Source organism: Gallus gallus, chromosome 7, assembly GCF_016699485.2.
Source record: "Gallus gallus isolate bGalGal1 chromosome 7, bGalGal1.mat.broiler.GRCg7b, whole genome shotgun sequence".
NCBI lineage: Eukaryota > Metazoa > Chordata > Aves > Galliformes > Phasianidae > Gallus > Gallus gallus.
In genome coordinates this window covers 3812804-3835597 of record NC_052538.1, presented here as the reverse complement: position 1 = coordinate 3835597, position 22794 = coordinate 3812804, and the positions used below count along the sequence as shown (strand labels likewise).

The 22794-nt window shown below is 47.7% G+C and overlaps 1 protein-coding gene and 1 long non-coding RNA gene across 23 annotated transcripts in view; one reads left to right on the top strand and one right to left on the bottom strand.

Moving 5' to 3' along the window:
* Positions 1-675: 675 nt before the first annotated feature.
* LOC107053787 lies at positions 676-20212 on the bottom strand. The gene is made up of 6 exons (XR_001467395.4): positions 19672-20212; positions 4537-10766; positions 3886-4006; positions 2372-2498; positions 1065-1213; positions 676-945 (listed from the first exon to the last, which is right to left on the bottom strand). It is a non-coding gene; the product is annotated as an uncharacterized LOC107053787 (long non-coding RNA).
* Positions 20213-20607: 395 nt separating this feature from the next.
* Positions 20608-22794, top strand: part of IKZF2 (IKAROS family zinc finger 2) — a 111478-nt gene continuing 109291 nt past the window's right edge. For 7 of the 22 annotated variants that reach the window (XM_025152117.3, NM_001398138.1, NM_001398137.1 and 4 more), the window contains exon 1: positions 20608-20765. Coding sequence is in view for 3 of the 22 variants with exons in the window: in XM_046943415.1 (XP_046799371.1) it covers positions 22675-22758 (84 nt within the window). In the remaining 19 variants the exon portion in view is untranslated. Of the gene's footprint in view, positions 20766-21296; positions 22759-22794 lie in introns of those variants that run through there. The other 15 variants (XM_040703285.2, XM_040703281.2, XM_040703276.2 and 12 more) reach the window with 5 other exon arrangements.

Sequence of the window (22794 nt, the reverse complement as noted above, 5' to 3'; positions counted from 1 at the left end):
CTCTGCCAAGCCTCCCCTGTGGGCAGGCTGCAGGTGAAAAACAAGCGGGTTTGTTCCGTGCCGAACATGCCCACGTCTTGTCACACAAATGTGCAGCGTGCATGAAAACAAAAAACAAGCTGCAGATGGACACCGGCAACCTGTCACTAAGCACAAGCCTCTAGATTCAAAATAAACAAAATGCAGCAGCTAGAGTCTTCTGAATGGAGTCTACAGAACTTCCATCGCAAGTACTGTGGTGTACCGATCATCGTCTTCAGCCTGGGCTTGAGTGGAGGAGTGAGAGCTGGATGAAGTGCCCAGCTCTGGGATGAACGAGCTGCTCTCTTGCTCCATAGTCTGTGCTGGTGTTGAGAGTAATCAAACTTCATCAGCACATAAAACAATTTGCTGAATGAGTCATAAACTCCTACACTTGTTATCAGCACCATGGTGGTGTGTTCGAGTCTTGAAGTGGGACAAAGCCTCTGGGGAACGGCAGCGAGCTTGGTCTGAGGAGATTCCTAATAAGTGTGCCAAGCTCTGAGTTGCAGAACCCAGGTCTGTGTGTGTCCACAGAGTAATTAACAGGAGCGAAACACACACAGTTCCAGTCATACACACTGTGCTTAAGAGAGGCATTTAGACAACCATCAAACTCAATTATTTCTTTATTACCAATGCGCAGAGACATTTCTACAGCTCTGTAATTAATTTTAATTGTGGCTACGAGTTGACTTCTATCAGAGTTTCAAGTGAGATGCTGCCTCTATGTCCCACAAGGAGGAACGCAACTGTGGGTGCACAGAGAGGCAAAAAGTGAAGGTTCGGTGAGCTGCGCTCATCTAATGCTTTGTTTGAAATGTTCTGAGCACAGAGCTCCTCCAGAGCATGTCCTGCTGCACCCGGGGGCTGGATCTGGGACCTCTGCCCTTCAATACAGAGCCCAGTGTTTTATATCCCCATCTACACGAAAAGAAGTGGAAAAGGGAATTAACGCTCTGGTCCCTCAAATGTTTTCTCCTTTACCATGATGTCTGGGAGAGAGAGACGTGAGGGCCTCGCAGATGTTCACAGTTACTCACCGGTCACTTTGCTGGGGTTGGTTTGTGTTCCCACTCCTTTCAGCGCTGTGGAGCCTTAAAACATGCCAAGGAGTTTCTCAAGCTCATTAACATGAGAGCAAGTCGTAGTGGACAGAGGAGAGACTTTAGAAGGTCTGTTGTGCTGGTCTCTAAAAAACCCGGAGAAAGAAAAGAGCAGCCTGAGACCCACCTCTCCTGGTTCCCATTGCTATGGAGATGTGTGTAAGTGCCATCGGATCACCCCTGGGCTGGGGTGGGGAATGGAGAACACTGCAGTGGGGGATAGAGCCAGAGCAGGGCATGTCCTGTGCTCATCTGCCTGTGCCACGACACGGGGAATCCAGCACGGCACCAAACTGTTTATGTTTTATGGTATTTTAGCACAACTGCTTTTAAAAAGGACTAGGTGTTGAAGCACAAAGCACTTGTTACCAGGTATAACCTTTACTATGGCTGAGAAAATATTTACCCTGTTTTTGTTTGCTGATGAAAGACCATCTAGTGGTGTAAGGGAAAAAAAAAAAAAAAAAAGGCAGCAAACTGTGCTTCTTTTTAATTGCAGGCTGACTTTTGATCAGATGTGTATTTGGGGCTGGGGGGAGGGGAAGGAAAGAAAAAGAAACGAGACAGAAATGTGGCTTTGTGTGCGTTCTGCACTGCATTATTATTCAGTAAGCCCTAAACCACAAAAGCTCCTCCGGGAAGGTTCATTATCGCATTAAGCACCAGGTAGGGAGGGGATGCGTGGCTGGCAGCAGCAGATGATATTTCACTTTGTTTGGGTTTGTCCCCCTCCCTTCTGGGGGCTGTAGAAGAAAACAGTTCAAGGTGCAGTTGCATAGAGGGAAAAAAACGACAACACAAAACAACCCCAAACCAAAGCAACAAGGCAGCAAGAGGCGAGCGAGCGCAGTGCAAGGCGCTGCAGGCACCTGACAGCTCCATGGGGCACCTGCTCAGCATCGCCCCGGCACCTTTGTCTGCCCACTGCAAGGAGCAGGGATGTGGGTGTGTTTGCTTCCCAAATTACTGATTTGATTACCGATTTGATTCCTGCTCAGTTTGGGGGTGCCCCGTTGAGCCAGCGGGGAGAAAAGGAGACAGGATTTGGGGAATAAATGGCATGAGATGGGTTTCAGGTGAACGGCGGGGGCTGCTTGCTGACAACATCCTGGCAATCAGGGTTGTCTGTTTTTAAACCTCTCCAAAATATATATGTACACAGGCCATATTCTCAATGAGATAATGCTCTGTTCCTTCCCCTCGCCCCCCAGTAGTGCATAAGATATTAAAACATGTTTATTCACCTGGTTTGAGAAACTAAGATGCCTGTGGTGGAGTGCCTGCATGGATTGTGCCTTTGGGTTTAAAAACCCTCTTCTTCGTGCGAGGGAATTCCACGGCTTCAGGGCCGACTACCTCCCCAATTTGTGCCTTCAAAAAAATGCAAAGATACATCACTGGTGCGTTACATTTTATTGATGTTACTGTAAAAATACATATTTGCTTGCATTCCTAATTGGGGAAGCACAGATGGCAGTGGCTTCTGTTGGAGCGATATGCTCTTTAAAATATCTGCTAACATTACAACAGCGTATAGTCATTAAAATGACTGTCTGCGTGCCCGTATGCGACAGGAGTTTCGTGCTGGGGAAAACAAGTTTCTCTCTGTTTTAGGGAGGGAGGCCTGGGTTAACCCATGCGTGTGCTCATGCCTGGTGCACAGGGATGAGCCCAGAAGGTTTGGGATCATCTCTCTGAGCAAAAGAAAAGGACGAGCGAGGCGGCATGGGCTGCAGGAAGCTCCTCTTCTTCAGAAGAGCCCTTTCGTTCCCTCTTCCCATGCAAACCAAGCTGTCACAAGCAACTGCAGAGCAAGTGAGCAGCACTTTGCAGGGCGCCTGCAATGTGTTGGCAGCAAGCAGCCAGAGCACGCCAGGAGTGGGGGGTGCTCTCAGCAGACACATTTTACAAGCAGTTTTGCTCAGGGAGCCACTGCAGGAGGGTATCTTGTATTCTGTGACACCTTCCTGTACCAGTGAGCTTGCTTTTGAGCCAAGGGTTTTTTTTGGCTGATGCCAGCAATTCTCTCCTGCCCCTTCTACTCCCCTTGGTTAGAGTGACAAAGGTTCTGTATGATGGTATACAGTGGTGATAGGGTCACTGTATGGCTCTAATGGCAGGCTTGCCCTCCGGTCAGCCACAACTGGACTGGGAGCACCATGGGTATAAATGCATCTGATAGTTTAACACAGAGTGGGATTTGCTAGCGAGGTGGTTCCCCCCCTCTTCTATGTGGGAGTTGAATTCAGTGGAGAGGGAGGAAGGTTTGGAGGATTTGGAGGGCAAGAAGGAAAGGCATTTTTATCCCTAAGGCAGGGTTTCCCTGATGGCGGCACAGCTAGGTGCTTGCTTCTGGAGGGGGAAGCGTTTTTGGTGGGGATGCAGTGTTTTGCAAGGCTGCTGGGGAGGCTTCAGTCAGGTGGGTGCCTGATGCCCGAGCCCAGCAGTGCGCATCGCCCCGCAGGGCTGCTCCGTCTTTGAAGTCAATAGAAAAATTATCCTCTCCTTTGATGCACTTCGCATTGGGCCTTTCAAGTCACGTGAAAGACACCCGTGTTATTAAACCACCAGCAGCAGAAACACTCTGTCGGTAACATCGGCTTTTATTTTTTAATGGCAGTGGTAGGTTTAGCCTTGGGCACTATCTGAGGCTCATAAATAACGTATGTCAAGTGTAACACACCTACTGAAGAGCCACAGAAGACAGAGGACTTGGCTGTTTATCTCCCTGCATTTTTCAGTAACGAGCCACTCGTACCTTAGGAGGGGTGAAGATGTCCTCTAGCATTCATTAATAAAGCATCCTCAAACAGCCAGCCTTCTCCTTGATCGTGCAGGGCTAATGCGATAAATATCTTCTTTCCACGCTCTCCTGACAACTGAAAGACAGGAATGCAGTCTAACTTAAAACAGCGGTCATGCAAGAATAGTACAGATTTCACAGCACGGCAAAGCCAGGGCTTCCCATTTGGGAAGAGTGAGGCCTTTGGTGAGGAGCAGGTCGGTAGCAGGGTGTGCTTGCTGTAGGATGACTGGGGATGTCAGCCTGAAATGCTGCTCCAAAGAGGGTTTGTTTTGAAGCTATTTAACCCCTTAAAAGGAAAGGGGAAGAAAAAACGAGGTCAGCCATGAAAGGGAATTTAGTAGCTGTATCTCATCCATAAATATTTGCTTCTGCTCCCAGGTGGCTGATTCCTCTGGTTTGTCTCTTAAAAGAGGGAATACCCGTGGGACACTCCATTTAAAACCATCCTGCTTCCAAAGCTTGTTAACCACTCCATGCTGGTAGCAGGGAGAAGGGCCAGGAAGGACATGACCGTGTCCCCGTAGCTGTGAGCACGCTCCTGTGCTGCCCCAGCAGACAGCTTTGGGTTTGCAAAGGAATATCGCTATCCAGGGTGATCCTTACTTAGGAGACGACGCATTCCGAGAGGTCTCCTTCTGTTACAACTTGTTTCCATTTCCCCTCTATTCACTCTTGTCCTTCCCAGCTGAACTGGTGACCTCAGAGGTCACTTCCATCCCAGCCACCTCTGATTCCTGAAACTGATGTGTCCATAAAACAGACAGCCGGGGCGTTCAACCTGTCTTTTTCTCCCTACAAACTCTGCACTGAGATGAAGGTAGCCAAGTGACAGACTTTTTTTTTTTTTTTTTCAGCAGCAGCCCTAGAAAAAAGAAAAAGAAAAAGAAAAAAAAAAGTGTTAAAGTCATTGCTGAAGATTTGGGGTTTTGCTTAGCTAACCACAAATGCAACTGGAACCAGCCTGGTAGGATACAGTTGCAGCAGAAGCGGGCAGGTGTTAAATAGCACACCCGGGGCTTCAGCATCCTCCAGCTCGGCAGCTTTGAGGTGGTTTCTGACTAATAAGCCCCAACTTCTCGTTCAGCTTTGAGGAGCCTGGGCTGACGCTCGCTGAGCCCCCCCTGCCCCCAGAGCTGGAAGCCACAAGAATTCAAAGCCTGGGAGGCTCAGATCGTCCCACAAAACCATGTCTCAAACAGGTCTGCTCCAAGCAGCAGTCCTGAAAGCAGCTTTCCACTCTCCTGCCTGTGGGCAGAAGCGCCCGAGTCCTAACAATACCATTTGTGTGAAAATGCCTCTCGGACGTTCAGTGCTTTCCATGCAAACTATTGAGCAGGAATTTGATGTATAAAGCGTGCCACAGTTAGTTTCTCACAGGGCACGAGATGGCTGCCTGCAGAGTTGCCCAAGGAGGTGAGCTGGTGAACAGGAACACTCCAGATCTCTTCTACAAAATGAATGGGACAGTCGGCCTTGCCAAACCCCTCTTCTGCTGGTAAGGGGAGCAGAACCAAAACCGACTTGGGTGGAGAGAGGAGGAGCCCCAGCTGGGTGCCTGCATCCCCCAGCACATCTGGAGGCCACAGCTGGGCAGTGGGGCTGCAGCTCGCCCTGCTTTCATAGGGACGTGCAGAGAAGATTTGTGGGGGGAAAGGCGAAGGAATTGAAGGAAACACAAGAAATACATGAGGGAGACAGCTCCTCCCTGCAGACCGTGGGGAATTCTCCCTTGGACCTGCTGGCTCTTCTTTTCTCTGCAGCCCTCTGCAGCAAAACCAAGCTCTTAAATGCCGTGGGTGGGGAAGAGGCGAGTATTTTGCAGGGGCTGTCAGCACAGTGTTTCAGCTTTGGTGTGTTTTATTTTCCTTCTACAGAGAACTCAAAACCGAGAAGAGGGTTTTATTGAAATGTGCCTTCTCACACACCTGGTAGGAGGGAGGAGGAGGGACTTTTTTTTACCTGTAGAACTGAAAGGAATTAAAGCATCTCTGCAGAGCCTAAAAACCTTATTACTCCTGCATTTGCTCAGGAGCCACGGATGAGCAGAGTATAATTTTAAAGCCTTCATTCTGCGCCTTTGAAACAAACACTCTCTTCCTTCTGATAAATGATTAAAGTACCAGCAATTTATTTTTTAAAGGAAAAGATCACAGGAAATGCAGAGCTCTACTCCCATAGCTGGATATAAGTCAGTCCTTGCTCAGGCTGTGCTGCTACACTTCCATAGCTGCGTACTTCCCACCACGGTTGCACAGGAAGCAAAAGGGCATTGCCCTGAAATAATGCACGCAGTGGCAAGGAAACTGTAGCTTTAGTTTTCTCCCTGTGCTTGATACAGCCTACGTCCAGCATCGTGACATACAGTGACACTGGGGCCAGTTACAGCGAGTTTGGTTTCTCTGTTGTGTTTGTGTGTGTGTGTGTGTGTGCGCTTTGGATTTAAGAAAGTCGTTCCAAGCAATGTTATGGACAGACTTGTAGGTGTAAGATTTTATTCTCCTCTGCCACCACAGATAATGAAGTTTTACCAACTCCCTTTTATTATAGTAATCTAAAACTGTATCCTGTAATAGGATCGTAAACATTTAATGCAACTCAGTGCTGTACAAAGAAAAATAGCAAGGCAGGCGTCTAAGGGTGGACAAATGGATCGGAGGACAAAAGGAAATTGAAGCAGCCCAGGCATCACCTGCCCAGAGCCTCAGCAAGCCCGTCCCGCGCCACATGGCAGGGTACTGGGCTGTGCTGTGAGCCAGGGGGGGTGATTCACCGCAGGGAGAGCCTCTGCTGGAGGCACCAGTGCCAGGACTTGTTCTCTGCAAGGCTGGCCAGGAGCTGCTGGCAGGGCTTGCGGCACTGTGCTCTTCTTGCTACATGCATGTGAGCCTCACAGGCTCCAAAACCAGAGGGGGCCGCAGCCCTGCACCATCCATCCCTCTGCCCTGCTGTCCCTGCCTGCACATCACCCCAGCACTCTTGCCCAAGGCCCCACAGTGCTGGTAGGGTTTTGCCCTGGGTTTAAACGTGTATCCAAAGGGTTGTGCTGAAAGGCAGCCCTCATCTCTGTGGTGTTTTCTACAGTTTCAATGCTATCTGGTGTGTTCTGCGGGGACTTTAATGTATCGTCTCATCGCTTACTTTAGAAGAAAGGGATGTTAATTACTCTGACACCATGAGAAGCAGAAATGCTGCCTAACTGACATTCACTGGTGCATTTCAAAGAGCAGATGTATATTATTATAGCACGGCAGTTACATTAAGCCCGTGCAATAACAATAGGAAAAACTGATAATAAACATCAAAATTGTCTGCCTTTCACCACAGGAAAAAAGAAAGTTAAAGTGCAGTGGAAAGTTTTGACTTGTTTTGTAAATCACCCCTCTCTTTCCTGCTCTAGAAACCTTCCGATGGGGGAAGCGTTCCGATGGGAGGAGGCAGCAGGCAGCCCGCATGACCCCAATTCCGTTCTGTGAGGGCCTCTCGTTTTATAGGGATGTGCTCGTGAGGTGCGGCCCCCAGCCGCTATGAGGTACCCTAACAATTTACTTTGCTGTGCCAGAATTGGCATCCTAAAGCAAACAGGCACACGTAGAGGTAGAAGATGAGAGATCGCTTTGGTTTTCTTTCTGGGCAAAACCCAAACTGGCTGGAAGCCCTGTAGTTCTGCTGCCTTCTGTGTCGAGTTGGGTATCGCTGATGCTCAGCAATGTGAGCCCGATTTACGTGGAGGGGACAATATGCAGAAAAAAAGGCCTGGAATGCCCTCTAATTTGTGACACTGCCCTGGGTCTCCTTTGTTAAAAATTAAGAAATCATTGAATACTGAGTGCTTTTAACTCCGAACAAGGAACTTCACCAGAATAAGGCAAACGAAGCTATTCCTTAGTTATTCTGCATATGTTTTCCTTTCACAGAGCCTTTGCTGGGCATTTCTTCCTGTCCACTCTGCAGTCTGTTGCCTTGCCTGCAGCTGTGGGCTAACAGCAACAACAGTGATTAAAACTAGCCCATTTTTTTCCATCATTTTTTCTTTTTCAACAGCAAACTTGAAGTTTATATATATATATATATATGGACAGTAGGATAGTTTCCATCCAGCGTGCTGCTTTTTTCCTTAAGGAAATGGAAGACTCCAAGTCCAGAGGTGTGCTTCCAAAAGTAGGAGACTTCCGTTTTGTGGCAGACAGTTGTCAAGTTTGGCAGGAGCCGAAATGCGAAACAAAAAGTTTGGGGCTTTGATGGAGAACATTCCATCAGATCTCCTATTTTCCAATCCACCGAGGTAAATTGTAAAGGACAAGTCTTCAGGCACCATAAACTCGTATGGTTGGTTTTGTTTTCCACATTTCTCCTATTCTGTGTGAATTAAATCAACAAATGTTTAGTAGTTTTTACTGTATTCTGCCCTTCCCCTATGGCTTTGGCCTTAGTAGTATACACGGTGTAGGCTGCGGCCCAAAATGGCACGGAGAGCAACGTAATGCAGATTTCATTTCATCCACACAGCTTTCACGTGGCTGTACTGCAGGTGAGCTTTTTTCCCCCTCTTTGCTTTAGAGAAAGTGGGGAACATCGACGTGAAAAGGGAAGCTTCAAAAATAACGTGTGATCTGGAAGCGTGAGAGCATAAATTATCGGAGACAACTTTCCACATCTACATTTGCAAGTGTTACAATCAGACACGTTTTAGAAAGTAAACTGTAGTAGTTTTAAGATAAATGGCTCCCCAGAGGAAAGCAATAAATAGTACAGCCACACGCTCACTGTGCCTCGGCTGTGTATTTCCATTAGTTATGGAAAGGTAGGAAGCAAGCTACAATTCCACAAAGCCCTTTGATCAGTGTATTTCTGAAATAGCTTTAAAAATAAATTAAAAAAAAAAGAAGAAGAAACAAAACAAAACAAAAAAGCAAAACACAGAAAGGTAATTGAAAGACTGGAAATCGTCTGTGGGTTTTAAATATGCATGAAGGGCAAAAAAAAAAATCGGGATGAGTACACAGTTTCCCTTGAAATCTCTCCTCGGTATGAATGATACTGCAAAAATGATTGAACCACTGGATATCAGTTCTATTTCTGTACCTTCTGCTGCCTTTTCTGAGGCTGACATCCATTGCTTCTTGCATCTATGGGCTGTAGTGTCTTTGAGCCTTTTTTCCTCTGATGGGCATGGGAGACCTAAAGCAAACACTAGGTACTGTTAGTAAGTACTTGTGCGTACGTGCAGGAATTCAGGTTGGAAAATGTGTTTCTGGAGCTCATCCGATCCAACCTTCTAGGCAGGGCTAACTGCAAATGGAGAGCTTGGTTGAGACGTCTTATTTGACTGGGACCCAAACCTGAAAATTGGAAGGCAAAGGTCTACATCTTGCACTTTGCTGAGAGGAAGGCAACGTCCAGGAAGAAAATATCTGCGCTTCTAACTAACAGTTATCAAAGCAGTTGTCTCATGACAGAAACATTGCTGGTGAAATCATGGAAATACTGGTTGTGACTCTATAAACAAGCTCGCGTTGGAAGTACAGCTAGAACTGTCTCTTGGGATTTCCTCCCAGAATACACGTTAATTATAAGAAGTGTCTGGATTGCACGTCTAGACTGGGTGTCTGGATTTCTGTGCATATACCGAGGTATCTTGCTGAAGGTATGGGCAATCAGAAAGCTGTCAGCCCTTGATGTTTTCCAGGGTTTCAGCGTCTTGAAGTTCCTCACTTCACAGGGAACCCTCATCCAACAGTCTACATATATAAACTACATATATAAACATATGGTAAAGTACAGAGTACATGATCAGTCTTTACCCAGGAGCATTGTAACTTTACTGTAACACTTCCACCAGTGTGATCTCAGGGAAATACATGCATTGCTGACCTTGGATGGTTTTTTTCCCTCTGATGGCTTTTTCAGAATCCAAACCTGCAAAGGTGTTGGTGTAAATTTGCAAAGGGCTCCAGTTTCAGAACTGTCCTCAAATCTTTTGTTGCTATATAGGAAAGATGACTGTTTCTGTTGCTGCAGATACATTGCTCAGTATTAGTATAAGAAAGTGGATGGAAGTGTAGTAACATACCAACCTGACAGTTCATGGTTCAGTACAGAACTCTCACCAGGATTCACTGGAGTAGATAAGATGCTTACTTAAAAAAAAAGTTAATTAAGATCAAGACGATACATCAGCACAAGATGCTTAGTATGGGCTTGGGAATTTGCAGAGATACCACACTGTAACTCCAATCCAAACAGTGGGCTTCCAGAATTGTGCACAGGGACTCTGTTTTCAATCACAACCACAAAATTGAACATTTGAAATAGGTGCTGCACGGCTGCAAACACACAGCCTCTTCCCATGCTTCCACATGGAGAGCTGGAGCATATAATGCCTCTTTGCAGATACTGAGTAAGCAAATTCTCAGGATGGTAATGGGTTGTGTTCTTTCTCAGAAATTTCATTGAAAATTGAAATCTGAAAGCCAACAACTTGAGGTTCCTCTACGTAAAGAATTATTTTCCCTGGGAATCCTACAACACAGAGTCAAAACTAGTCTTAATAAGGAAAAGAATACTCAAATGGAAGCCAGCAGAGAAAATCCATCATTTGTGAGAGCGTGAATCGAGGTGAGCATTCAGGAAAGCATGGGGGAGATACCTGCTGCTTTACTTCAGTGGTCAGGAAGGCTGTCTGCCCCAGAGAGGCAGCGAGGTGTCCCCTCAGTCCCTCCACCTCTGTGAAGTGGTGACATCTGGGGACAAATGAGCTCCACATGCTGCAATCCTCATCCTCTGTCCATGAGACTGCATGCTTTAGCTGGGGAGAAACTGTACTTCAGGCAAGCCTGGAATGCAAAGTGAGATCCAGTAATGGATAACTCTGCTGAAGGCTTCAGATACACCAGTGCTTGGATATGGCTTTCCCTCCAGCTCCTTCCCTGCTGCTCCCAAATGCACTGTCAGACAAGGGTATCTCACAGGGTATCTTGTGCTCACAACTAATGTTGTACAGCCATCACCTGAGTAGTTTTAGCTTGTTAACCAAGACTCACAACCTGTCCCTTGCTGGCTCCCCATGACAGGCTGATGCTTCAGAACTGAGTCTTGCAAATGGCAGGACCAATTCAAAGCAGTTGGACTTGGAAAGTCAAGGGTGGCGGGGGGAGTGTTCTCCCTTTGAATATTTATGCTGGGTGTGTGACATTGAATGGCTCCAGCAACTTTGGTTGATTCCCTCAAATGTCAGTCATATCCACAGCTCAGGATGCAGCCTGTCCTGAAGTCAGGCCATGGCTGAGAACAAGCTTTTGAGGCTGACGTGGGTGTAAATAGCATTACAGTAGATATGGAGCAATACCATGGCCTCTGTTCACACTACAGAAGCTGCTGTTGCGTGTTGGCTGCAAATTGTTAATTAAACAGCTATTAAGCATCACTGAATAATCTTGTAATTTCATCAAGTTCCTCTAAAGCCATGCAAGGTGATGCTTCACTCACCCGGAGAAATTAAAATTGAAAATGTAAGATGAAGTCAGAGTGCTGGTCTCTGTTGGCAGGCTCCAAAAATAATTATTTGAAATAAGAGCATAGTTTGCCTATCCTTGAAAGCCCTCATGAGAAGATCTAAGCGGGTGAGCATTCAGAAAAGGTGAGCACAGCTTACCCCAGCTCCTTCCTCCCTGCAGGCTGAGGCAGCTCAGTGGGACAGGCAGGGAGAAAAGTGCATGGGCTGAAGATGCTTAGCGTTGGAAAAAGAAAATCCTTCCCTGTTTAACAGCTGAGGCTACTCTGTACTGCCTGGAAGCTGTGATAAGGAACAGAACAGCACTTTAGAGACACCATGCCTTAAATTTTGAATAATGTACTACCATGATGTTTAAAATAGCTAACGTGCAAAGTGATCGTGCAGGCGTAAAAGGGCACACTGGTTACATGAAGTACAATAATGTACCGTTCGGCAAAGCGACACGTTCCATGTAGAAGATAATGTACTGCATGAAATCAGTAACATGTAGCAGGGTGGAGAAGAGTTTGAAAGAGCAGATGAGAGCAAGAAGTAATACCAGAGGGTAGCACATGATGATATATGACATGTGGAGGAAATAAAAGAATTAGATTGGATCTCTGGGAAGATTGAAGTTCTCCATGAGGAGATAAATACAATCTAAAACAAAGATATTCGGTAGGAAGGAGCTACTTAAGAGGCAATCATGTTGAAAGTACCTAAGTGGGTAGCAAATCAGACAGAAGCATGCAATGCAATTGAAAAATAAAAGTATAAATGGCAATGTGATTTGGGCTGTGCTGTGACAAGGAGGCAGAAAGGGACACGTCTTCTCACACACAGCACAGAGCCCGTGCTTGGTTGGAAATATTATCTTTGGGAGCCTTGCTAACAGAGGTGCAGTGATCAGAGGTGACAGTGAAGAGGAATGAGAACTGCACAGAGAAATCTGGGACGCAGAGGAGTGAGACCTACATGGGAGGAGAATTAAGTCAGTCTCCGTCTGAGTGGCATAAAGCACGCGGATGGCTGATGGCAAACAACTCATGCAGGGAAGCACAGCAGACTATAAGCACAGCAAGGCCGAGACTGACCACGTGAAATCTCACCCTGAATTTCAGTGATTAAAAAAAGGTTAGTAAAGCCGGTCCACCTTGAAAGGCATTTTGTCATGTAGGAGGCATTTGTTTGACCAATCCCTCACGACACGCCAAAGGAATGAAGGGGAGCTCGAGCATCATGCCATGCATCATCTCACTTTGTGGCAGAGGGGTTTGGGGACTACTGCTGGCCATGTTGATGTCGTCCATTGTAAGGAAGAAGGGCTGAGATGCACCAGAAGGTTCTTTCCTCTTTCCTTTCTTCGGCTCTGCCCTGAGGCAAGGCTTGCTCACTAGCTCACCGTGTCTCAAGTACTGGGGGTGGCCAGTGGGTGTCAGTTTTGCTCTATGAAAGAGCTGATGGAGCTTCCCTTGTCTAAAGGAAGAAACTACTTCTTGAAGTGGAAAAAATCAGCAGGAGAAAAACCTTTCTGTGCTGAGGAGGTCAGCCCCATGGTTTGGTATTTTGTTTTTCGTCCTTTTTAGCATGTCTCAATCTGCTTTGAGCAGTCACAAATATTACATCGTAGGGAAGTCTCAACTGTTCCTCTTTCGGTACCTCCAACTTTAGGTTGATGACAACTAAGTGAGGATTTTTCAACGGAGATCTTTCATCTTTAAGAAGCCACCATCTGCAGACAGATGAATGCTTTATTTCAAAAGGGCATACGTGCAAATGTGCAAAACCCTTGCAAGAACCTGCAGCAGTAACCTTGCCAGAGTCATGATTTTGTTGTCAGCCAATGAAGGCAACTCAGTACAGTGTGGAAGTCGCTTTGTAATCAAATCAGCGATAAAGTCCTATGGCTGCTGTGGATACAGTGTCCATGGAAAAACATCTTCATATTTTAAGGGTCATTTTCAATGCTATTTTAAACCAAACTTTGGAGCTGAACGCAAAATTATACCCCTTTTGAATTAAAAACTAAGCCAGCAAACCCAAAACAGCAACAAGCTCCTACCAGAGGCATTCAGCTTCCTCATGCAGTAAGTCGAGACCCAGTACTTCTGTATGGCCTCGCTATAAACTCTGTGAATGTTTTGCATCAGGGCAGTTCTGTTATGGGAAGCAGTCTTCGGCAGTGTGGCCCAAGCAATTCAGAGAAGAATTTTTAAGACAAAAGTGATGATCTTAATATCTGCAAGGTTCTATTTATTTATTTATCTATGTCCTGATTATAGCCCTATAAACTCTGAGTCTTTATTTTTCACTGTAGATGTTAGACTGCTTCCTTTCAGCTGAAGTCAGTAGTGCTATAAGCTCAGGCCTACCATGACATCTTCAGCCATCGTTCCACCACCCAAAATCTTAATTAGAAGAATCCCCAGTGTTGTTAACAAACAGAAAGCAGCATTTGTTCTTCCAGATCTCAGAAAGAATTGCAGTGCATTAGCAGAAGCCAGGAGGAAAAGACTATATTTGTCATAGAGGGACCTACTGATGTCTTCATTGATTTGAACACCCTAAGGAGAACTAGAAAATGCAAACACCGCCCTCTTAAAAACAAACAACCAGGGAAAAAGATGCATTTTCAAACCACGAGAATGAAGTTGTGTTTTCTTTGCTTGCACAGTTATGTGTGGGTAATGTCTAGGTGTAGAGAAATGTTGTTTCTTTACTGGAGTAAAATAAGAGCACATAAAAGTGAGAAATTAAGAAATCCTTACCACCGGGCAAAACAATCTGAAAAAAAAAACCTGTATCAGTTCTGTTGCTGGAGGGAGGCAGCAGATTGTTCCAGTAAAAACGAATACACAGCTCTTAAAGGCTGTGGTCAAACACTGTTTAATGTAACACTGGCAGCAGAGTAAAAAGATGCTAATGTTTTATTTTAATTATCTAAATTGTTGCCTGTGGTTAATCAAAGTTAACCTGCATCCACTTCAAAAGCGATTATCTGGCCAGTTAATTATCTTCACCAACACCAGGACACTGGTATGACGACCCTTATGGGCACAAAGGAGGCACACAAAAGCCCTCCTTTAAAAACATTCTGGACTATCCACTCGCAGGGCCTCCATCAGATCCATAGCCAAGTCCCTGCCCTTTCCCTGAGGCATTCCTGATTTTTAGCAGAGTTGACAGAGGAGACAAAATATCATCATTTTCATTTTCTAGGTGATGAACTTGAAGTACAAACAAGGATATTCACCCATTTTAAGTGCAGTTTAGCCCAGCTGACTTCTCCAGCTTCCTTCTGTAGTCACTGGGGAAGGAAACGCTCCTCTGTGGAATTTAATTTTGGTGCTTGGAGTTGCAGCCTGGATGGGTCAATCTTTTTCCACGGACTTCAGAAGCAGCCTGGAAATACGAGGCCAAACAAGGTGCCTATTGCTGAGTAAATGGAGGGGGAGATGAACATCCTTCTCCAGAACTGAATGCAGTTATCCAGGCTTATGGTCAGTCTCCACGCTGTGCTTCACCTCTGAGATAAGACAGCGTAAGGCTTTGGCTCAAGTGTGCCTCTTCAGGAGGTGGAGAGCTGGGCGTTTCTGTTTTTTTCAGACAATTTTATGCTCTGCCTTCATTACTCATGAGACTCTGACAACATACTGTTTCTGCAGTGATCGACAGACTGGTTTGGATGGCAGCTCTTCACGCCCTGTGCTCACCGCAGATGTGGTTCTTCACATCAAGGAGCTTGCACTGAGTCACTGCATTGCACTGAGCAGAGCTGATCAGACGTGAATGGGGCAGAGGGGACTGACCCCTGCCCTGCTCCCCTGAATCAGACCACAGCACATCCACATGCCTTCAGGAGTTGGTGTCAGCCTGGAAGATGCCCCACAACCTGTCCTTGGCTTTCTAAAGCACCAGCACGATGCTGGAAAAGTGGTGAAGGGGAAGGGCCAAGAACTAGTGATAATGAAGTACATCCCAGTAAATCTATGCTGACTTTATGGGGCTGCACGGCATGCCCTGGATGATGAGGTTCCTGCCTTGCTGGCTCGGCATTTCCATGGGGCTTCTGGACTCCAAGGGGCCACTGGTGCATGCTGCCCTCTGAGAGGCAGGTTGGATTCAAGAACATGTTCTTATCCCTCAAACTTTTGCTAAGTTTCAGAAGAAGAACTCCTTACAAGTTCAGATATGTAAGCATTGGGTGTCTTTATCTGTTCTGTCTTTCACAAAGAATGAGAACTACGAATGTAGTTATGCTATACTTGAAGGGAGAGTATAAACAGGAGGGGGAACAGCTGTTTACGAGGGTGGACAGTGACAGGACAAGAGGGAATGGTTTTAAACTGAAACAGGGGAGGTTTAGCTTGGATATGAGGAGGAAGTTCTTCACCCAGAGGGTGGTGACGCACTGGAACAGGTTGCCCAAGGAGGTTGTGGATGCCCCATCCCTGGAGGCATTCAGGGCCAGGCTGGATGTAGCTCTGGGCAGCCTGGTCTGGTGGTTGGCGACCCTGCACATAGCAGGGGGGTTGAAACTGGATGATCATTGTGGTCCTTTTCAACCCAGTCCATGCTATGATGATTCTATGATGATGATACGGGGCTGAGCCTCAAAAGGCCTGTTCCCATGCTGTTTGCAGCCTAATTTGGTAGCACCAAGGAAGGTGTTTATAAATGTCTTCTTTTCTACAGAAGCCCTTTCAAACCTAATTGAAGGCATTTGACCTTTTGGGATTCACGTTGATTCTGTCAAAGAGAAACATAAGGAGGACTCCATTCCCACCAAATGTTTAAATGTTGCAAAGCCATGGGTATGGTCATTTGTCATTGGATATTCCCTGGTTCTTTGCAGTGCTAAACCAAACTGACACCTGTAATTTTTACCAACTTTCAACCTGGGCAGCAATTGCCTAAATGCCTCCATCCTCCAGTAAATTAAGTGGTCCACCATACTTTTGAACTACTGTGTTGTTCCCCATTCAACGTTGGGTGTATTCAGTTCTGCTGGTATTGAGATTTCTGGTCATAAGCGAAGTAGAGTTTGACTCTTAATTTTGGTGAAGTGGGATGCTAGGTCATGAATAAATCCGCACTATGCTAGGGGCTGTGCAAAGAATAGAGATGAACCCAGCCTCAAATATCCACGCTTAGTAGCCCGTGTCATAATTAAAAGTTGTTAGGACACTTCAGAATCTCCCTACCTTGTAAGTGATGCATCCATATACATTTATATCTCCATAATAAAATAGAAAACCTGTACACTTTTATTGTTGATAATAAAACATAAAATACGATACTATTCTCCAAGTAACATGAATGCAGCAATCGGAGTACCTGGGGAGGGGAGGAATCTTGATCTCTTGCACACTTTTGGTTTACATGTACCTCAAGTTGCTCGCTTTATAGAAAGAAGCAGAATTTGTTGTGGAAACTGTCTCACACGGAGCACACTGAATTCAGGTGGAGAGCACAGAGCGGGAGCTCCTGCCCTTCTAATAATCAAATACTGTGCATTCATGAATAAAGCTCTAACAGTAACGATAAGAGAAGAAAATACAGCAACCACGTGATGTATTAGCAGAATGTCTTACAAAGTCCCCCACAAAGCATCCGCTGCTCTTGAAAAGCCCAACCAGCCCAAGTGAGAAACTATTCACAAGTTTAGTATTCAGATTACATACTCCGTCTTTTCAACTGCTCTCTGTACAATGAATGCCTGTACAACTACAGTAACAGACACAGATCTACAGTTTCTGTGGCCTTTGAGCTATTATGAGCATTGTGCCTCTCCATAAATTACATCTGCATGTCCTGAAAATACCAACTGTTTTAATAGGAATTAATCTATAGGCTTTTATCTTCCTGAAATACAAGGGGTGCAGTATGTTGAGTCGCTTTTAAAATTAATAGGGTATGGCCTGAAAATATTCAAGGATGTTCATTATTTTCTTTATAGGTCTCTTTATTGGTGCATATAAGCATAAAACAGTGCCTTTTTGTAGTAGAGAGGAGGAGATGGAATACTGAATAGATTAGTGCTTATATGGTTGTAGATTGCCCGACACAGTTAAGTAAAGAAAGGTCTACATTTGTCCTGTTCAAAGTATATTGGGATTCGATCCAATTTGTCATCAAAGTACCCCTTCTTGGTTAGAAAAGAGAGGGTTCAGTCTAAAGGCATGAAAGCTGACCCGGAGGTCCATTGCTCAGTGGTGTTCATAGCTGTCCAAGGTAGCAGTGTAGTAGATATGCCTTTTTTTAACTTCCTAAACCTAAAAAAACCTGGAGCTTTTGCAGCAATAAGCTATTATTTATGTGGATACCTAACACAGGTCTTGGGGGAGCTAACTCCTAGAACACTTTGACCTTATAAAAGCACACAAAATAGTATCAACCAGATCATTTAAACCAGAATTGATATAAAAAGCCTTTTTGGCTGTTTTGAATATTAACATGTGTGAAGGCATACGCACACAAGTTAAATGCATATATAGTTAAATACTACACTGAAACAGGCTGAGCCCATCACTGACCTATCGAAACATGTTACTGATGAGCAATAAGGCATTAATTTCTCCTCCCGGCCTCCCTGTTAAATGGGGCAGCTCTGTTGCATCCAACAGAACAAAGGAGAACTGAGGCCTGTGGTTACCCTGGGGACACGACAAGTCTCAGGACTGGGTGGCTGTCCCCTGGGCAGCTGGGCTGTTGTGGCAGAGCACTGTCTAGAGCAGGCATGGCTGTGTGAGGACTGCTTAGGTCTCATGGATGGAAACAGAGGGGAAAGGAGCTCCAGAAATGGCTCTCCATAAGATTTGCCCCAAGCAGCTTCTGTAGTGTGGCAGAAGTCTGCGGCAAAGCTGAGAAGTGCTTTCAGGCTATTGCTCAGATGAAAAAATAAAACCCTCGTTGCATTATTTGCTGCAATTTAAAAACAGATCTGAAACGTAGAGGAATGATGACTTGGTTGAAATCACACAGAGGACCTCTGTCCACGGCTGGATGTGAACACTGGTGTCCTGATCCCTAAACCACCACTTGAGCCTCAAGGTCGCCACAGCTGCTCCAGAGAGTGTAACCTGGGGGCAGTTGCGTGGTTGATGGAAATCACGGGAGCTCTCTCTGCAGCCCCTGAGCTGTGGCAGAGCTGAATTTTGCAATGAAACCAGTGATTCACCCTATGCCCATGCTGCTGTGGTGAAGATGCTCTCATCTCTGCAGTCTTCGCACTTAACAGATTAATTTTTAAGGGTGAACCCTTTCAGGTTAGTGCCTGTCCCCTGCTTTTCCCTTGGTCACTCTTGCCTGTTTTCACAGCTTCATTTGGTTTTGAAAGCTTATGGAGCAGCGGGATTAAAACCAGAAATAATTACTGTAGAGGACGGGTCTGGCGTTTCCCATCAGCTTCCATGACTCAAGCTGGTTCCAACAGCTTTGGGAGAAAAGCTGTTAGTTATTAAATTATTACCTGTAAGGAGAGCCAGCTGGAAGCTTTCAGCTTTCAACATTTTGATGAAAAGCATCATAAAAAATCTTGACGACAAAACTTCCAGCATTTCAACGACACCTTTTACATTTACCCATGCTTTCCAATGCCTTGTAAGAGCTATCGAGAGCCGCCCAGACCTGCCATCTTGGGAATTTTGACCCCACGGTGGAAAAAAAAAAAGGAAAAAAAAAAAAGTGCAAAAAACATAAAGTGTTTGCTGTTCAGCGAATTCATTTGGACAGCTTTTGGGAAGTCACTTTCCATCTGGAGGAGAGCGTCCACAAGGAGGGTTATTCCGGCATAACGGTAACGGTGTAATTACACAGCTATAGCTATGCCAGCCTATTTTCTGAGGTAGGCAAGCCAAGTCTAGTTGCTGAAACGTAGGCGTGGGAAACAAGAAGTCTGCTTTCTAGGCTCGGCTCTGAGCACTGCTCTTCATGGCCTTGGGCCAGTCCCCTAACCCTCCTGCCTCCTTCCTATGCAAAATGAGAAGAGTTAAACTAACCGGCTTCTCAGATGTGGTGTAATGACTAATTGGCTAAAATTTGTAGTGCTGGTGAGGGAGTTATTGGCTTGGCTCAGGCACCTACAGCCTGACACAAAGAGCACGGGTACGCACGGTGGAGGAACTCCACTCAGCACATCCCAGAGCTCTCTGGCAACCAGTGTGGGTAAAGGACGACTCCATCAGCCCTCCTCCTGGGTGACACGTTTGTGTGCCTACCTCTGTCAGCTCAGACTGCTTCATTACCTGCGCCGGCGTTTCCTCACGCAGGTGCCCAGCGCTGACAGCACCACTGGTCTTTGTGGCAAGAAACGCTTCCTGACACCCAACCCGTTCCTCCCCCGGCACAGCTGAGGCCATCTGTGGTGCCGTGGCAGTGCCTGGGGGCGGCGGGCCGTCAGCCGGCGCTCGTCGTCCAAAGGGAAACACCGCCGTTCTGCCCCTCTCTCCACCACAGCGTGCGCGGGAGGTGGGGAAAGCGCTGCGGAGGGGCTTTCGTTTTAAACCGGGTTTTCCCTCCGAGCGCAAAGCCTGAAGGAAAAAAAAAACAAAAACAACAACAACAACAACAAAAAAAGAACCAACCAAAAAGCAGAAATTACCTCACGTTCGCTCCGAACGCCCAACGAGGCACCGGCGCGGCGCTGGGAGCCCTTCATCCCCGCGACACCGAACCGGGCACGGGCCGGTTAAAAACAGAAGCGCTGAATCACGACCGAGCGCCCGACTTCGCCCTCCGCCGCGGGCCGAGCGCTGCGGGGCAGCCCGGTGCCGCGCCGCTGCCCTCAGGGGGCGGTGCGCGCGCGCGTGTGCGTGTCCGCGTGAGGCGAGGCGCGCGGCGGCGGCACTTGTCCTCTAATCGATTGCCGAGCGTGCTGAGCGGCCCCGCCGCGCGGCCCCCTCCCCTCGCGTGCCCCCCTCCCTCCCGGGTGAGGCGCGCGGGGCGGCGGCGCGCGCCCGCTCGGCGTGTGCGCGCGCGCGCGCGGAGAGCGGGAGGGGGGGGTGGTCGCGCGCGCCTGCGGGCGGGCGCGCGCTTGCGTGCGCCTCACTGTATGTGCGCGCGCGCGCGTGTGTGTGTGCGTGTGTGTGAGGGAGTGAGTGAGTGAGTGCGCGGTGCGTGTGTGTGAGGGCGGCGGGCGGATCGGTTTCTCGGGGTTTGACCAGCTGTCCCAGGCTAACCCTGCTCTCCGAAGATGGAGGAAGTGCCGGCAGGATTACCCTTAGCGACCGCGCCGCTGCCTCAGTTTCCATAGGCGGCCGCGCACGGGCGCGGGGCGGCGGCACTAATAAAAACACAAACAAAAGGGGCATGGAAGTGATCCACTGCCTGCGCGGCTGAGGTAAATCTGCGCCTGGCGGCCCCCTCCCCGTGCCGTCCCTCCCTCTCCCCTCGCCTTCCCCCGGGAGCACGGGGGGCCCCGAGCCGAGCGCGGCGCGCAGCTCCCCGGCCCGACTTGTTGCTGCTCCCCTCGGGGACGGCGCGTGAGGAGCCCCCCCTCCGCCCTCCTTTCCCCCCCCTCCCCCCACGCGGCTCTCCCGGCAGCGCTCGGTCTGCGCCCCGTTACTCGGCCCTGCCGCCGCTCCCTCGGCGCCCGCCGCCACCTGCGGCCTGAGGCGCGGCGGCCGTGCGTCGGGGGACTGAGGGAAGGGATGGGGGGGGAGGGGGGGGAGGAACGGGAGAAGGGGGAAATGGGTCCTTAAAAAAATAAACGAAAGCAGCGAGGCAGGACTTGGATCACTTTGACAGGTCGTGGGGGGGAGGCGGGCGGCTGCCCGGGGCCGGAGCAGCTCCGGGAAGTTGGCCTAGGCTGCCCGCCCAGCGGTGCGCTGCCGCCCGAGCCCCCCCCCCCCCACCCCCCCCCGCTCCGGTTGCCGTGCCGATTCGGAAGGAACCGGTGGATCAAGTTTTTCTCTCTCTCTCTGTCTCTCTCTCTCTCTCTCTCTGCTGGTTAATCGCATTGCTGTAGCACCGGCTGACCTCCCTCCCTCTCCCTCCCTCCCTCTCTCTCTCGCTCTCTCTCTCCCTTTTTGTTCTTCATCTTCCTTGAAAGTATGTGCCATTCCTGAGCGGCTCTCCCGGCGGCTCATCCCGCGCTGCCCGGCTCCGCATGCCCCACCTGTAAGTGCCGGGGCGGCCGCCTCGCCCCCACCTCCCCCCTTCTCCCTCCTCCAACTTTCCCCACCTCGCCGCGTCTCCGGCGCCTCTCCTTCTCCCCCCTTCCCCGGCTTGGAAGGCTGAGCCGCCGGGATTCCCCATCACAGCCTGAAAACGGGGAGCAAACTTTTCTTTCCTTCCCCCTTTCTCCTCTTCCCGACTTTTCAGAAATAAAAAACAATAATAATAATAAAACCCCCAAACGGTGCTTCAATTTTGGTTACGGATGCTTCTGTGCTTTCTTTTTTTCTTTTTTTCTTTTTTTTTTTTTTTGCCTTCCTCCTCCCTTCCTCCCGTTCCTTTCCTTCACTCCATTGGCTGGGGTGCTCTTTCCCTGTTGCTTCTGATGCCTCTCTCTTTTCTCGGTGTGTGCCTGCCTACCTGGACTAGGGGGAAGAGAAGGTAATTTGGGAGGGCTTGAGGAAGCAGCTTGCCCGTTTTGGAAACTTTTTGGAGATTTGTGTGGGTTTTTTTATTTATTTTTGGTTTGTTTTTAAAGTCATGTGGAAAAATCAGTCACTGGAGAGAGTTTGGTAGCAGCCGGGCAGGTTGAAATTTAAGTGTTATGTGCTGAATGCCTTGGGAATTTGATCTGCTTTATACCAAAGAAGAACACAGAGAAAAGTATTTATTTATTGGGGGAAAGGCGGGAGGAAAGCGGGTTGAGGGAGGGGGAGGGAAGTGGTTTTGGAGACAAGAAGTGAAGCTGCCTGTTTTCCAGTAAGTAATGGAGAAATTCCAGGAGCCAGGGCTAAATATACTTGGCGATCAATACAGAAATGGCTCATTGTGAATAATTTAGCTGCCTGGTGCAGTGAGAGTTTTGAAACTAAAGGCAAAAAAGAGGCCGTGGAGGGAGAGAGGAAATAAAATTCTCCTCTGGTCATGTCGGTTTCTTAACTTTTCCAGTTAAAAGAACATAGTTAAGATTATTGATCCCTCTCTGTCTCCTCTTTTTCTTTTTTTTTTTTTTTTCCTCAATATATATCAAATGATAGCTAGGGGGTGTCATTCTATACAGTTACTTGGGTTTCTGGAAAGTAATAGCTTGTTCTGTGTCAGCAAAGTGCTTCCAGAAACTTTAAGATTGCTTCATGCCACAAAATGCGTGGCCTGGGAGCATTAAGTGTGATGTTCGGCCCCGTGCTGGGGCAGATCAGCGAGGTGAAGAGGAACAGGTGCGTGTACAGGTGTGTGTGTGTGCTGCTGTGAGG